The 15,952-nt window shown below is 35.4% G+C and overlaps 1 protein-coding gene across 3 annotated transcripts in view; it reads left to right on the plus strand.

The window, feature by feature from the left end:
• The window catches only part of spock3 (SPARC (osteonectin), cwcv and kazal like domains proteoglycan 3), a gene marked incomplete at its 5' end in the record, with an annotated part of 33,645 nt that extends 18,049 nt beyond the window's left edge, over window positions 1–15,596 (plus strand). For all 3 annotated transcript variants that reach the window (XM_082164684.1, XM_082164683.1, XM_082164685.1), the window contains 7 exons: window positions 1,093–1,198; window positions 1,386–1,485; window positions 9,159–9,272; window positions 9,399–9,620; window positions 10,223–10,285; window positions 11,472–11,609; window positions 14,116–15,596. In XM_082164684.1, coding sequence (XP_082020810.1) covers window positions 1,093–1,198; window positions 1,386–1,485; window positions 9,159–9,272; window positions 9,399–9,620; window positions 10,223–10,285; window positions 11,472–11,609; window positions 14,116–14,252 — 880 coding nt within the window. In that variant the 3' untranslated portion in view covers window positions 14,253–15,596. The remainder of the gene's footprint in view (window positions 1–1,092; window positions 1,199–1,385; window positions 1,486–9,158; window positions 9,273–9,398; window positions 9,621–10,222; window positions 10,286–11,471; window positions 11,610–14,115) is intronic.
• Between the last annotated feature and the right edge of the window lie 356 nt (window positions 15,597–15,952).

Consider the following 15,952-nt stretch of genomic DNA (forward strand, 5'->3'; position numbering starts at 1 on the left):
AAAGGGGTCACAGGTATCTTTTGTAGGGTTATGGGCAGGTGGGAAAAACAAATCTCACATAATAAAATGCATCTTATCATATAATTGTGTAGAGCTAAACGATTAAAAAAAATGATCAAACTTGTAAAAAGAGAAGAAAGTCTTTCAAATATCTTGTCAAAGGTAACGTTAGGGCAGTGGTTCTCAACATTTTTGATTCCATGGTCCACAAAATGGTCCGAATATTTAGCATGCTAAATATCTCATGGGTATCAGTGATGTATCGGCACTTCTGTCAGATCGCGTCTTTGATAATACACAAAACGCGATTGTCACTCACACGAATGAGCACCAATTTGCCTCTGATTTCCGGCATTTGACTGCGATTTCCACAAAACTGTCGGCGAGTGAAAATCGGGCCTAAAATCGTGCAGTGTGTTCGTGTCCGACAGTAGCGGCCAACAAAACTATTAGACGCAAATTAATTTGTTACTTGGTAGAAGTTAGACAAATCAAAGAATCCTATAAATGCATTTTAATAATAAAAATTTTTTATTAAATCAAATTATTAATCATTCTGATTTGGCATATAAAGTATGGCTCTGGAATCGAATTTCAAATTTAAAAATCAGTTTGCTGTCAACCCAACGATTCCTTTTATTAATTTAGGCAGATTCCAACTTGTAGAGGTTCTTAACACCTCATCTTCAAAACCTATGAACAAAACTATACAAGGGACAATAAATTATGAAAATGTTCACTTAAAGTGAGAATAAATATGATTTGTGTTGACCAGAATGACCATAGTGTGTTTATTTGAAACCATCAAAGAGAATTGTTTTGAAGCAAAATTGTCAGTTTACCAATTCACTCTGTCATATAATGTTGCATTGGTTCTATGTAAATAAATTTCAATTGATTTTAGGTACTTTTTGTTTACTTTTTTGTACTGTATTGGGTCGCTACTGGATTTGCCATGTTAAACTAGGCAAGCAAACCAGTGCAGTAGATGATAGTAGGAAGAAGACAGATGACAAAAGGCTGCATTTCTGCTATATTGTTTGGCTTCTTCATTGTTTGCGTTAGAAGAGCAATCTCTCTTTCTGTCTGCAGTTTAAAGGACATGAATTTGAACTCACCACTGCTGAAATGCAAAAGATGTCCAGTTGTGCACCCTGCACCTGTTTGTGGAACAGATGGGCACACTTACTCCACCAAGGTAACACACGCGCTGCCTGTTTGTGAGAACTGCCATGGTGTGTGTGTTTCTGTATGTGTATACTGTCTGAATTGCTTTTCATAATGCGTTGTCACGGAGGTATTCAACCAAGAGATTAATCCTCGATCAACAATGTACTTATCTAATCTAAGCTTTTTGTGCGTGTCTGTGTTTGTGTGTGTTGTAGTGTAAACTAGAATATCAAGCTTGCATCTCTGGGAAGCAGATTTCTGTGAAGTGTCCAGGACAGTGTCCCTGCCTTTCAGGAAATTCAGGAGAGAAGAGAGGTACATGCACTTTATCGATGCAGTTCATTTCTATTAGGCCTATAAATACTTGCACACAAACACTGCCTTTATAGGAATAGGAATAGAATATGTGCACTGATTATTGCATACACAGACTGACATAAGGCTACTGGCTGGTGAGTTTTTATCAGGGTTGCCGGACAGTGGCCCTTCAGGACCAAAGTTGCCCTTTCCTGCTGTACAGTATTGCATTTAAGATGAATTATGGATATTATAAACTTGCAGATCAATGACTAATAAGAATGTCCACAATAAATGTTTTTAAAATTCTAGTTTAAAACACATGTAAAGTATTTTATATTCATGTTAATTTAGATTTTTTTTTAAAGAAAATGTTTAATTTAATGACACTAAAAAAGTAATGTGGTGTAAACAGCAATAACATTTTACCCTCAAACCTTAAATACATAAGAGTGTACACACCTTATAAAGTTTAAATATACACTTCCCTTCAAAAGATTAATAAGTTTAGTGAGACTTTTTTAAAGAAATGTATACTTTTATTCAGCAAGAATGCATTTAATTGATCAAAAGTGACAGTAAAGACATTTTAAACATTACAAAAGATTTCTATTTCAAATAAATGGTGTTCTTTTGAACATTTATCAGTTTCCTATGTTTTTAGGGAGTTATACCACATGACATTTTACAACCTGAACTAATTGCCTTGTAATTAAAAGGTACAATTTTTAAATATATTTTAAGAGACTTTTGACCTTGACAGACTTTGATATAATTTCCTGCTTTACTGATGAATTAATAATGAAAGATTTGACTAAAATCCTTAGGGTTTCTTTTAATTATTATTTTTTATTATGATATCAGGACAGTTGTGTCACTGTTACATTTTACATTTTATGCCCACCAAAACATATCAAAATTCATTTTAAAGTAGAAATTAAAAACATGCTCATCACAGACAAGGTGTATTCAATTCTTTGTATGCATGAATTACATTTTTGAATAATTGAATAGATCCGGACATTGACATTGACCCATTTGCTACATTATGGTCACATGATCTCATTACGTTGAATGCTTATTTCTGCGAGTGGTGTCAAGTTATCAGCTTGAAAATTCAATGATCTGTAAAAAAAATTATTGCCAGTCTGATGAATAATACAAATTATTATTTCTCCTCACGGAGGAGAGATTACAAAATCACAGCTGATATTACTTCTGGTGCATAATTTTGTCACACTAGAAACAGTATACAGTATTCCATATTTGTTGTATACTGCATATTTGAGCTAATTTAGTAGGTCATCCATGTATTTTATACTTACAATTTGTACACTGCACACAATATACAGTGCATACTACATAGTAAGGTAATAGTATGGCAGTATGCGATTATGCATGTGTTTATCTCCCTTAAGCCCTCTTAAATGGTAATGATAAATATCTCATGTCATTACTAGATTAACCAAATTATTCTATATATAAAACCATTATTTCATCTCTGCAGCTGTGGAAAGGTATGTGTACCACAACCCTCTAGGCTGGGTACTTGGCTTGTTTTCAGCTGCAAGGAGAGCAGCAAAAAGAGATTTCAATACACCAAACTAGTCTTATTTTGTGAAGATTTTCAAAGCTGAATCCCTTAGGATCTTATTAAATGTTTGCTGTTCCAGATTGTTTCTGTCAGTGTGTTTATGCGTGTATGTGTGAGAAGAGACAGCACGGTAATGTTTGCTTTCATCATTATCCCAATGAACACAAGTCCTGTCTTCAGCTGCTCTGCTTCAGGCTATAGAGAAAATTCAATCACCTTCGCCATCAAAAGATTGTCAATGATAACTCACAGCTCAAATCAATGCAAACTAAACTTAAGATCATGAAACTGAAGTCACAAATTATTTTTTGAAGGGGTGAGAAGTATGAATGTTGTTGTTTTTCCTCTTCCTTTTTACACTATCATTCAAAAGTTTGGGGTCAGAAAGAAATGAATGCTTTTATTCAGCTAAGACACATTAAACTGACCAAAAGTAACAAGATTTCTATTTCAAATAAATGCTGTTCTTTAGAAATTTCTGTTCATAAAAGTATCTATCCTTAAAAAAAAAAGATCACAATTTCCACAAAAATGTCAAGCGGCACAACTGTATTCAACATTGATAATAAGAAATGTTTCTTAAGCACCACATCAGCAAATGAAAATTCAGTTTTTCCATCACAGGAATAAATTACATTTTAAAATATATAAAAATATTTTAGTTGTTCTACGTTATTTTAAAGGGGACATTCAAATCTGCCTTTTTCCGTATTTAAGTGCTATAATCGGGTCACCGGTGCATCTACCAACCCAGAAAACGTGAAAAGTGACAACCAAGTAACTTTGTTTTGGTAAGCCTTTCTCTGCAAGCATGTCAAAAAATAAGCCGATCAGATTTCGCTCCCCTTCTGACGTAGGAAGGGGATCTTATTATAATATTACCGGCCCTTAATCTGCAGGTTTCCACCCACGGTGCCGCCATTTGGTTTTCGCAAGCGACAACAGTGTAACCAGAGCAATGGTAAAAATTCGAGCAAAGCATACATACTGTTCTGTCATTGGCTGTGTCTTTTGCCTTTTAGTGTCTAGCTATTCATCTATCATGGGGTTGAATAAACAAGGGTATGGGGTGATGCCATATGGGGTGAGGCAGAGCAGTTGATGCAATTATCGCATGCCAATGTGCTTTGGCTCGTTTTATTACACTCGAAGTAGATTGGTCTCTGAAAGCGATCCCAATCAGTACGGTACGTCCCACTACGTCGAACGTGACCGAACTGAAAGGGAACCAGGGTTATAGTCATAACAGAGATGTTCTACTGTATTTTGGATAAAAAAATTCAGCCTTGGTGGCCATAAGACGTCTCTTAAAGCATAAAAAAAATATATATATATATATATATATATATATATATATATATATATATATATATATATATCTTTTTGTAAAAAATAAACAAAAAAACAATCCCAAACTCTTGAACATTAGTGTAATTTGACACATTTGAGAGGCGTGTGTAGAGCTAAATTTCTCTGATACTTGGTTTGCATAGTAGCTGTTAAAGAACAATTAAAATGTTAAAACGTGTCTAAATTTCAACAATAAAGATTTGTACGTGTGGTTTTAGGGATCAATGCTTTTTGTTTATCAAAATGGAATTGCTTCCATGTCTGGCTTCAGCAGTAGCTGTACTTATTTGACCAATAAGCTTGTGTGTGGTTGGATGCTGCACATTGGTGGTGGTTGAGAAGATTCCCATCTTCCATGTAAAGCACTTTGAGTGCTGAGAATAGCGCTATATATTCTACGATACATTTTTTTTTTTTTTTTTTTTTAGATTTATTTATTTATACTCCATTCTTTCTCAATTACTTCACAGACAAACTGGTCACTGAAGCCATTATCTATATTTACTATGATTACTATGGTCCCCTTCATACTAGTCTTTGTTTGGCCTAATTGAAAAGGTTGACCATATTTGCTGAAATGTGACTTTTATTAGCAGATTAGTCTTTAAAAATCTCATTAGATGACCCTGTGTGATTGCCCTCAGCAGGGATCGAACACTAATGTGCTGTTTACAACATATTGCTAGGCAACTGTAAACAGCCTACAGATTAAGGCTCCTTGCTTTAATCTTTTCTCATGTTAATTGTGTGTCCACAAGGGTTGAGATTTTAATTGTAATCTTGTTTTTTAGCAATTGTGATGTATTTAAAAAATAAGCATTGATTGTTTTTCACACATACTCAAACTCATACTGCACACTTTTGGTATGGGTATTGTGGTTTGGCATGCATGTGTTGTTTTAATCACTACATGTTTGGAACTTCTCTGTGTGTGGAACGTACTGATATACAGTAGAATGGAACAATACCGTTAATGTAGGAATACTTTGTTGTTGTAAATGCATCTGAAAAATAATAGAGGACACAGAGTGAGTTGCTGTAGGAAAAGTACATGATCCAAGTAATACTAAACTTGAGACGTGCATTATATTAAGCGCCAACTTACGGTTACGTCCCTATCGATAAATGCTAGAAAGTCATGCAAGTATTTCCTTTTTGCATAAAGGCTCGTCCTGACAGCAAGCGAGTCTCTGTTGAACTTCGGACAGATGGAGCCCAATAGAATGCGAGCATAATAATTTTGTCAAATTTTTTTAAATTTTTTTATTTGCATGCAAATTTGAGTTTTTCCCCTCATTGTACCAAAAACATACCGAACTGTGACTTTGAAAAAGGACGTTCTGACGCGTCATTTTTGTATACCGTTACATCCCTACTATTTGTCCCAGACATAATTAAAAGCTACACATCTTGTATACACATATATGCAAAATGTCAGAGGAAACATAACACAGCCCGATGTGTGTCTCTGTGGAATTCTAGAAACATTTCATCCAAAATTAGAGAATGTGAATAAAACCCCTGGCAACTGCTTCTGAATGCAAAGCCCAAGCCATTCCTTCCTTCCAGTACTGCATCTTATGAACAATCAACACAGATTTCTGATGCATTAGCTACAAGAATTCAATCAGTTACGCTCATTAATTACTTAAAACAAAACTAGATTTATCAAATGCCCCAAACCATCTCCAAACAATATACACAGACTATTAAATCTAATAAACACATCAAAGCAAAATACATTGGATGCAGAAAATACAATCAAGTAAATTGGAAATTATTTATAAATTGGATAAGTACAAATCTCACAGGCACAATATTGCTGATGTTATCCAATATATTGTGTTTTATAGTCTGCAGTGTCACCAGACAGTATGTACTGGCTACAGGACAGTAATAGCAGGGATTGTTCTCCTCACCTTGAGGGTTAACTGGACTTAAGTACCTTCCTTAGGGGCACAAAGATGAGAGAGCTGTTGGGTCTTTCTCCAGTTAATTTATGAGCTTTAATAACCAGCAATGAATTTGAAAATTGTATCTATTCTTAAAGAAAACACTAATCAAGTTTACCTGTGATATGTAAATCTAAACGTGTATACTTTACAGTTTCTCATCAGACTTGTGTAATTGTCACAACTGTATGCTGGAACATCTGGAACATTCTATTGCATGTCTGCAAAATGTAGTAACTCACACAAAACATTTAAATTCATGCTTCAAAACCTAGTTATTGTGGCATTAAATTGGCCAATGCCTTTCTATACTGTACAAGACTGAATTATTTGATGTATCACACTGAGCTTTTTAGATATATATTTCAACAGTAGGTAACATTTTACAGGGAAAAGTCAATACTGTAGTACACAAAAAAGAAAATAAACATTTTTATTTACACAGCACATTTATTATTGTAGAAATGTGTTGCATGTAAACTGAAAATTCAGTTTTTACATACTCTATTATGTCTTACCACCACCACACATTCTCCTATATTGATCTTGCATGACAAGCAACTGGTAATTTTCAGTTTACACGTAGCACATTTCTACAAAAAAAAATGTTCTGCTTGAATACAAATGTATTTATACAGTACTGCTGCTGCAGTTGTGACATTCCTCTATGTTCAAAAATGGTAGTGATTGTGCTGGGCAAACTCCATATATATGCTTCCAAACTTGACTGTTTGATTGTGATTCCTATTTCATCACAATGGCAGGCCATTTGCCAATCTATCAGACATTACAAACATTCCATGTCATCAGTAAAGAGTTCTAAGCTTTGAATCAAATCAACAAGCTTATAGATAGGTCACATTTGAATCCTTTGATTCAAAGCAAAAGGTGTACACGACTATGTGCTTAAATTCTACTCATGCCATGAAGTATGCAAATTATCTGTTCATCATATAAAGCGATTAGAAAATTTGGACTAAGCTGCCCAATTCATATGGATTTTTACAATCTTTTTATGAACTTTTCGAAGCGCCAAAGTGGTAGTTGTGTGGAGTTTTACTGGAGGGACAGAAATTTTTCAGATTTCATTAAAAATATCTTAATTTGTGTTCTGAAGATGATCGAAAGTTTTACGGGTTTGGAGTGACGGAGTAAATGATGACAGAATTTTTATTTTTGGGTGAACAAACGTAGCAGTACTTCTGAAATAAAATGGGGCATTAATTTGCTGTCAGTGATTTGTCGTGTCGCATTGCACCGCATCCAGTGTAGACAGCGGATGTAGAAAGCTGATTATATTGGATTCTATTTGCTTTTGTTGTATCGCATCGCCCTGCGCACGTCTGGTGTAGACACGGTGTAACGTGCTCACATGTTTATTTAATTTTTTTTACCAGTTAGGGAGGAGTAAAATTAACATATCTGGCTTCAACAACCAGATGCATTTAAACTTGTCCAGTTTTCATGTGAAATGTATCTCAAATCACGTCCTGAAGTGATTTGAGTGATCAAATTTAAATCCGTCTCGAAAGCGTTTTGGGAGGTCAATTTCACCTGGTCTAACAGCAAGTACTCTGATTGGTGGAGTTTTCTTCACGATTATTGTTAGTGTTGTCTTTCACAGGAAATTGCCAGTTAGGGAGGAGTAAAATTAACATATGTGGCTTCAACAACCAGTTGCATTGTTAGCAATTTTTTTTAACTTAAATGAAAACAAATCTGAGTTTATTATTTTCGGCCCCAAGGAAAACTGTGTTTTGGATTTTGATCTTGGCTTTCTCACCCCATATAACTCAAAAGTGTGCCAGGAATCTGGGCTTCCTATTTGACTCCAGTTTAAAGTTTGACAAACAGATTTCAGCTGTTGTCAAGTCATGCTTTTACCAACTTCGCCTTCTTAGTAAAGTGAAGCCCATTTTATCAAGGAGTAATTTGGAAACAGCTATTCATGCATTTGTTACATCTAGGCTTGATTACTGTAATTCTCTGTATAATGGCACTTCTCAGGCTTCCATCTCTCGTCTGCAGTTGGTTCAAAACGCAGCCGCTAGACTACTTGAAGGGAAGCGAAAGTATGACCACATAACACCTATTTTAATGTCTCTGCACTGGCTTCCGGTAAAGTGTAGGATTGAGTTTAAAATTTGCCTACAAAACCCTGAATAATTTGGCACCTCAATACTTAACGGATCTTTTGAATCCGTACGCTCCATCTAGAAACCTGAGATCCTGTGACCTTGGCCTTCTCACAGTTCCTAAAGTAAAACTTGAAAAAACGCGGTGATCGCGCTTTTGCCGCTGCTGGGCCGAAACTGTGGAACAGCCTTCCTCCTTCTTTTAGGCATGCCCCATCTATCTGTGCTTTTAAATCTCATCTTAAGACTTATTTATTCACCTTGGCTTTTAACACTACAGTTTGTCTTCCTGGATTTCTCTTTTATTCTATTGAGTGCTTTTTGGCTTGTCTGGTATTTATGTATGTATATTGGTTTTATTTGTGTGTTTCTTTTATTCCTTGTAAAGCACTTTGGTCAACTTCGGTTGCGTCTCAAACGTGCTCTATAAATAAATTATTGATTGATTGATTGATTGATTGATTTCACAGGAAATTAGGCAACTGAACAGTCATTTAAAAATAAAATCACACTGAAGTTTGACTGCTACAAAAGCACATCATCATTTAACCTCAAATTTCTTTGAATACAATTTATGAGATTTTTATTTATTAAATACTACTGTTGTGCTCAACTGAAGCCGTTTCATTTATGAATGTTCTGTATTTATTTGTTTTGTAGAGTGTGGTAATGCAGAGATGACTGAAGTGGTTAGCAGATTACGAGAGTGGATCACAGTTCTTCATGAGAGTGGCAATCCCAGCAAGAAATATAAGTTCCAGAAGCCAGAGAGGAGTGAGTACACACACACACACACACACACACACACATCAAAACTTCTAATATGACTGCTAACCTAATAACAGTGACAATGAAAAAATGACTATAAAACACCTTTCTACAACCTCTCTGTCTGTTTAGAGGTGGACATGAGTAAGGTGCCCCTCTGTAAGGACTCTCTGGGCTGGATGTTCTCCAGACTGGACACAAACTTTGACCTTCAGCTTGACCAATCAGAAATGTCCAGCTTGAGCTCAGAGAAGAGTGATGTATGCACTAAAGCCTTCCTCAGATCATGTGACCCAGACAGAGACAGGCTCGTTTCCAGCCAGGAGTGGTGTTCTTGCTTTCAGAGATATCAAGGTACAGTAAACTTACTGTAAACAAACTTTTCCAACATGCTTTCAATTTCTAGATAGGAGTACTTTCTCTCAGCCAAAACCAAAAGACTATTCTCATACTGTACCATTAAGAACTTGCACAAGCACACTGCCTGATAGAAAGTTACAGAACAGTTACGTAAGGCATAATAAACCCTGACAGGGAGATCAGGACCTTGACGCAAAAAGACATGAAAGGAGACAAATATAGTTTAGAGGTCACTATACAAAAATATTTCACCAGTCGTAATTTACCAATAAGAATTAAGTATTCCAGAGCATATAGGTAATGTTAAGGTTGTACATGTTGAAATTAGATTATTTGTTCTGAAATAACACTTTTATGAAATTTAACTATTTTAATTTATCTTAAATATAAATGTTAATATATATATATACACTATTGCTTATATTTATGTATAATCCATTAGCTAAATGTTTTAATGGTTAATTTTTTTTTAAATTGACATTAAATAAATTGTTACAAATACTAATTCTACCGTATACAACCTTACTGTAAAGTGTATTAAGCACAATGGTAGTGTTTTTTTTTCTCACTTCTGATCTGAAATCAATGCATTTCAGAAACTCCCTGCCAATCAGAGATCACCATCATCCACAAACAACAAGCTGGGAAGAAATTACTGGGTGAGTCCAATCTCTCGTCTCGTGTGTTTCATTTATATATGTAATTTCGCAAACACAGGAAAAAGGGGTTCATGTTTGTAATGCAGAATCATGTTTAGTGACAGACCAGTATTTTGGCTTCATGTATTTGGCCATTTTGAGATTACAAGCCTTGACTGATAACCATTTTCAATTTGCTGAATAAATGGAAGTTGGAGTAAGAATTTCATGAGTAATTTTATCATCTATATTAGCTAGATTACTGCATCAATCTTATGTTGTAAATTCTTTCTTTTTTTTTTTTTTATGATATAATGAAAAAAAAAAAACTACTGACCTAATAAATTTAGTTACAATTGTCTACAGCATACTTTTTAAAAGTAATTTTACATCATTTGTTTTGAACCGATTCAAACTGAATAGTGGCTAAATGATTCCATGATGCATTACATGATACTTAATAAAAAATTGCATCATTGTCATTTAAACCTTAATAGACAGACTGTCTGACATACCTTATTGAAACACAAAGTGCATTAATAGTACACACTAAAATCTATTCTAGAATCACAGACTTGTGTTCCATAGTTTCAAATCTTTTAAACTTTTTTCCTCAGAATTTTACACCATGTTCATGTATAAAGCACTAACAATAATCTCAATGTCATCACAACCTGAACACAGTTACAGTAAAACCAGGGTGACGAACAGCAAGAGGCAAGCCAACATTAATTCTATTAAAGCTAGAAATCACTCAGAGTTTCTTTCCCTCTCTCTGAAGGTCGCGTGTTTAATTTGAGCAGGGGAATGAGATGAGGGGAAATTGGACATGAAAAAAAGGATATTTTTAACTGCTGTTTCTCCCCTGAGTGGAACGCACAGTGACGGCTCTATGGCTTCTGGCACTGAATTATAAAAAGACAAAAAAAAGAGAGAAAGACAAAAAAAAAAAAGCTTGACTGTGGTGATTCTGTAGCAAGAAGCTGTGAAGTTGAAAAGACATGAATGTGAGCGAGAGACTAAGAGAGAGAGCAAGCTCTCGGAGGGAGGTGACAGTTATGTTCTCTGACATTGAATATATCATCTGCCTATCTGTGTGAGTGTGGCCGTGAGACACTCTCTGTGGCTGTGTATAATCTTGTCGGTGATGTAATGTTTCCTGACATTAGGACTGATGCTAATGTGTGTGTGTGTGTTGTTTGTGTAGGTCCATACATCCCCTCCTGTGATGAGAATGGCTTCTATAGGCCTCACCAGTGTCATGGTAGCAGTGGTCAGTGCTGGTGTGTCGACCGCTATGGAAACGAGGTGGCGGGGTCTCATACCCACGGGCCCGCTGACTGTGGTAAGAGGGGCTCATCATACGTAACCTCACATCTTTAGATTCATTATCTAGTAATGAGAAAAAAGTCAAATAAGCAATCTGTTTAAAGGTAGGGTAGGTAATCCTGTTCAGAAACACTTTTTTTTATACTGGGTGAAATGGTCCTTCCATCCTGATAGTAGTCAATACATTATGTGTTTAGAAAAAGGAATGAAAAAAATCAGACCTCTGTAGCAGCTGCAGGACAGTAAAAACTCTGACCAATCACTGCCATTCGGTGCGAATGTAAAGAACCAATCAGATGCCTTCATGTCTCGTGCCCGAGCCCCACTGCGCGCGCTGCCCTGCGTGCACTCATCACATGTCACCGTTCCCGGAAATATTCAGCTCAAAGCACCTGCATGCAGTCAGCGAAGGCAAACAAGGCAAAAACTACTTCCTCGGACCCTGCCCGCACTCTTGAACGACCTCCTCTGCTTCGCCCTCAACCCCGGACCTGTCCTCGAACCGACGATGCGGTACTTGTCTCCGGACTCGGAGTGTACGTTAACGTTAGTCTTCATTAGAGTCAACAATGTTTTCATCATGGAAACTCTTACATGCAAAACACCGTATATGTTATGAATCTTACACGAAATTCACCTTCATCACAGTGTAACTGATGGTAATGGAAAAACGTGTATCAATGCAACCTGTTTTTAGTTTTGCCTTATAAATATAGCTCGTTACCGAATGAAACTTTACCATTATCGATATGCTAGCTTGATAGTGAGTACTAAAATAAATCTCATTTGTTTATATTCATAGTGATAAAGTTAGGTATTATTTTATTACATGTGATTCTGACATGATGTCACTGTATGTACTGCGCTCCTTCCTCTCCACTCGTCTCAGGTAATAAATGCGTCTTGTTCCAGCCTGAGCGTTTGGCGTCGCGCGTTCATGTGTTTTGGGGGCGTGGCTTTGGAAGGAGCTCAGAAGGGAGGGGGTGGAGTGAATGGAAATAATGAGCTGTGTTTATTGCAGATTAAAAGGTCTACAGTCACTCGATTTTTATATTTTCTTTTTCAGAGTACTTACATTTTAATTATGTATTGGTATATAAAGACAGTTTAAACAAATTTGGAATGTTTTTTTTTTAGAAAAAGGATTACCTACCCTACCTTTAATATGTAAAATATAGGGATGCAATGAACTGCACAGAATTTTTGGCTGATACGATAACCAATCATTTTACATTTCGCATTTTAGTCCTTCCGACTGGAGGGGCTAGTTAATTAGCTAATAAATTAGAAAACAATCAGTTGACAAAATAGATCATAAAAAAAAAACCCCAAAAACGTCCAATCTGGAATTTACAATGCATACAAGTATTCTGACGATCAAACTATAATCAAGAGTATTAGTTATTGTGTTCAATAACAATTACACTAGATGAAACGTGAGTCCTTGGTTTCAAGACTTTAACTTGACACGGTGTCTTAAAAACATGTATGCTACTACAGGGCTGTTGAATGCTTGAATCTGATTGGTTGACGAACGTCGCTTGATCTGCCATTTTCGATGTCTAACTTCACAATCAATGGAAACGTGCAGTTATTTATAAATAAATTGATAGGGTTATTCGTATTATTTCATTATTACTGCAGATAATATGACAAATAAATAATAATGATAGGCCTACTTGTTAAAAGGGCTTTGTGTTTAATTTGTTTGGCTAGCCTACTGTCAATAATAGAAACAATTATTAACGAATGAATTAAAACGAATGAATGAATAAATAAATAAATAATATTGACACACATGCTTTTCTGTCTCATTATTGCAATCTCTCCCCCTCTCTCTCTCTTTAATAACTGCATTAATAACTGCATTAGTCTGCTATCAGTGGCTCAAACCTCCATTACTAGATCTAAAATTATGTTTTGGAATTAGCAAACTATTAAATTAGCAAACTATAAACTCCGCTTCACGTCGTAACCGCATTACCACCTCGGGTGTGCATTATTTTTCTAATAATTCAACGGCCCGTCGTCAATTATTCCTTACGTTGTTCAAGGAGTGAGATGCTTTAAATTAATGTTAATATTACATAAATTAATATTATTAAAACATTTGACATGTTAAATTAATATTAAAACATTTGACGATTAAAGTTTGGGGTTGGTAAGATTTGGTAATATTGAGAAATAATACTATTTAAAATAATGTAATTTTTTCCTGTGATGGCAAAGCTGGATTTTCAGCATCATGACTCCAGTCTTAAGTGTCACATGATCCTTCACAAATCATTATAATATGCTTATTTGCTGCTCAAGAAACATTTCTTATTATTATCAATTTTGAAAACAGTTGTGCTGCTTAAGATTTCTGTGGAAACATAGAAATCTTTATTGTCACTTTTGATCAATTAAATGCATCTTTGCTAAATAAAATAATAATTTTATTTCAAAAACAGCAATGAAATGTGTTCATTTTAAGAGCTAAAGTTCCAAGAAATCAAAAGAGTTACTGTTTTTCCTTTCAGCCGCGGAGTCTTCCGGAGATTTTGGCAGTGGCGACTCACTGCTCTCAGACGATGAAGATGGTGATGTTGTAAATGATGAAGAGGAAATGGGAGATGATGATGATGAATATGATGATGAATATGGGCACCTGTCATAATCAGTTTTTTTTTATTTGTATTATTATTATTATATAAAAACATTTAAAAAGAAGGAACCAAATAAAAAACAGACTTTCATTTGGTCTTAAAGCACGTTTCTAGGTGACCTCGGCAGAGTGCAGTACTAACATTACTAAAGGGTCCATCTACCCCTTGTGCTGTATAACATTTGTACAAAATTATTAATACTCAATAACCACGTTTCATTTTTGTTACATTTATTATATTCATCCAAAGCGAATAAGTGTATTGACAGACCTAGAAGTTCAGGAATTCATAAGCAGGTTTGATGATAAATTAATGAGGGTTAAATGTTTGCACTTATTAACATGCACACAAATACACATACAAAATACATGCGTACACACACCTGAAGGCATGATTCCATGAGCAACTCGCTCCATAACTCTTTACACCTGCTAGGATGTGATTTTACTGTCATGCCATGAGGGCTTAATGTTGATTTTCACACATTTTGTCTCATAACGGTTTGCCATAATCACATGCCTACACTTATTTATCATAATGTTTTTCATTAGAAGAATGAATACTTTAAACTACTGATGAATTATCAAAACGTATCAACATTTGATATTTAAAGGTTGACATTCTAGAGCAAATTGTTTGACGCGGCCTGGATTGACCACACTTCAGACAGAATAAAATAGATGTGACTGCAGCTGATGTTACGAGAGGACAGAGTCATGCTATTTACAGAGGCTTATACGCGCGCGCGCACGCACACACACACACACACACACACACACACACACACACACACACACACACACACACACACATCTTGTGAATAGTTTGGCAGTCCTTGGGCATTTGGTGCCTTTGACGCAACAGAGGAATGGGTGGAAAAGAGGTCTGGGGAAAAGAGAGAAGGAGATATTTAGTGTTAGAATGTAGAACTTGACTGCCATATGAATAAAAAAATGAGAGGTTTTTGCGTCACGTTCTCTGTTGTTTTTGTCTATAGGAGAAAGTGGATATGATTAGTTAGTTTGCATATGTTACTGTAGACAACAAATCATATGATAGATGCTGCTGCTGTCACCTATTCTCCTCGTCCCTCTCAGTGCTTTTGCATTTTCTGTCAGATTTGTTTTCATAATGTGCATATGAAAATATTAATTTCCTTCTATGGACATTGTGGTGTTTCCTGAAAATAAAAACTTATTTGGTTGAATGAGTTTATGATAATCATTTACAGAAGTAAAAGGAACTACCTTTATCAGTATTGTCCAGCTGTTGTCATAGAGATAACACTTTTTGGTTTGTTTGTTTTTTACAGTATACATATAATTTGCTCAAATAAAGTTACACAGACCAAAACAGTTTTTCGTACAGTAATTCTTTGTGTGTGTGTGTGTGTGTGTGTGTGTGTGTGTATGAGAGAGAGAGAGAGAGAGAGAATTCTGGTGTGTCTGTCTGGTTAGTGCTGCATTATGTATAAATGCAATTTTAATATTTTATATGCCACAATTTCTCATCTATACACACACAGCCTCAAACACACACACACGCTTAAACTGGGGCATCTGTGGGGTTGAACACTTGTTTAATCATTTAAACACAATCATGTGCCTGTCAACGTGTGTGTGTGTGTGCGTCTGGATCAAATTTACACTGTAGTTCTGTCTGATCATTTCTCACTGAATTAAAATAATACATATCTAAAATTCTATTAAAA

This window comes from Leuciscus leuciscus (assembly GCF_965113295.1).
Source record: "Leuciscus leuciscus genome assembly, chromosome: 3".
Classification (NCBI taxonomy): Eukaryota; Metazoa; Chordata; class Actinopteri; order Cypriniformes; family Leuciscidae; genus Leuciscus; species Leuciscus leuciscus.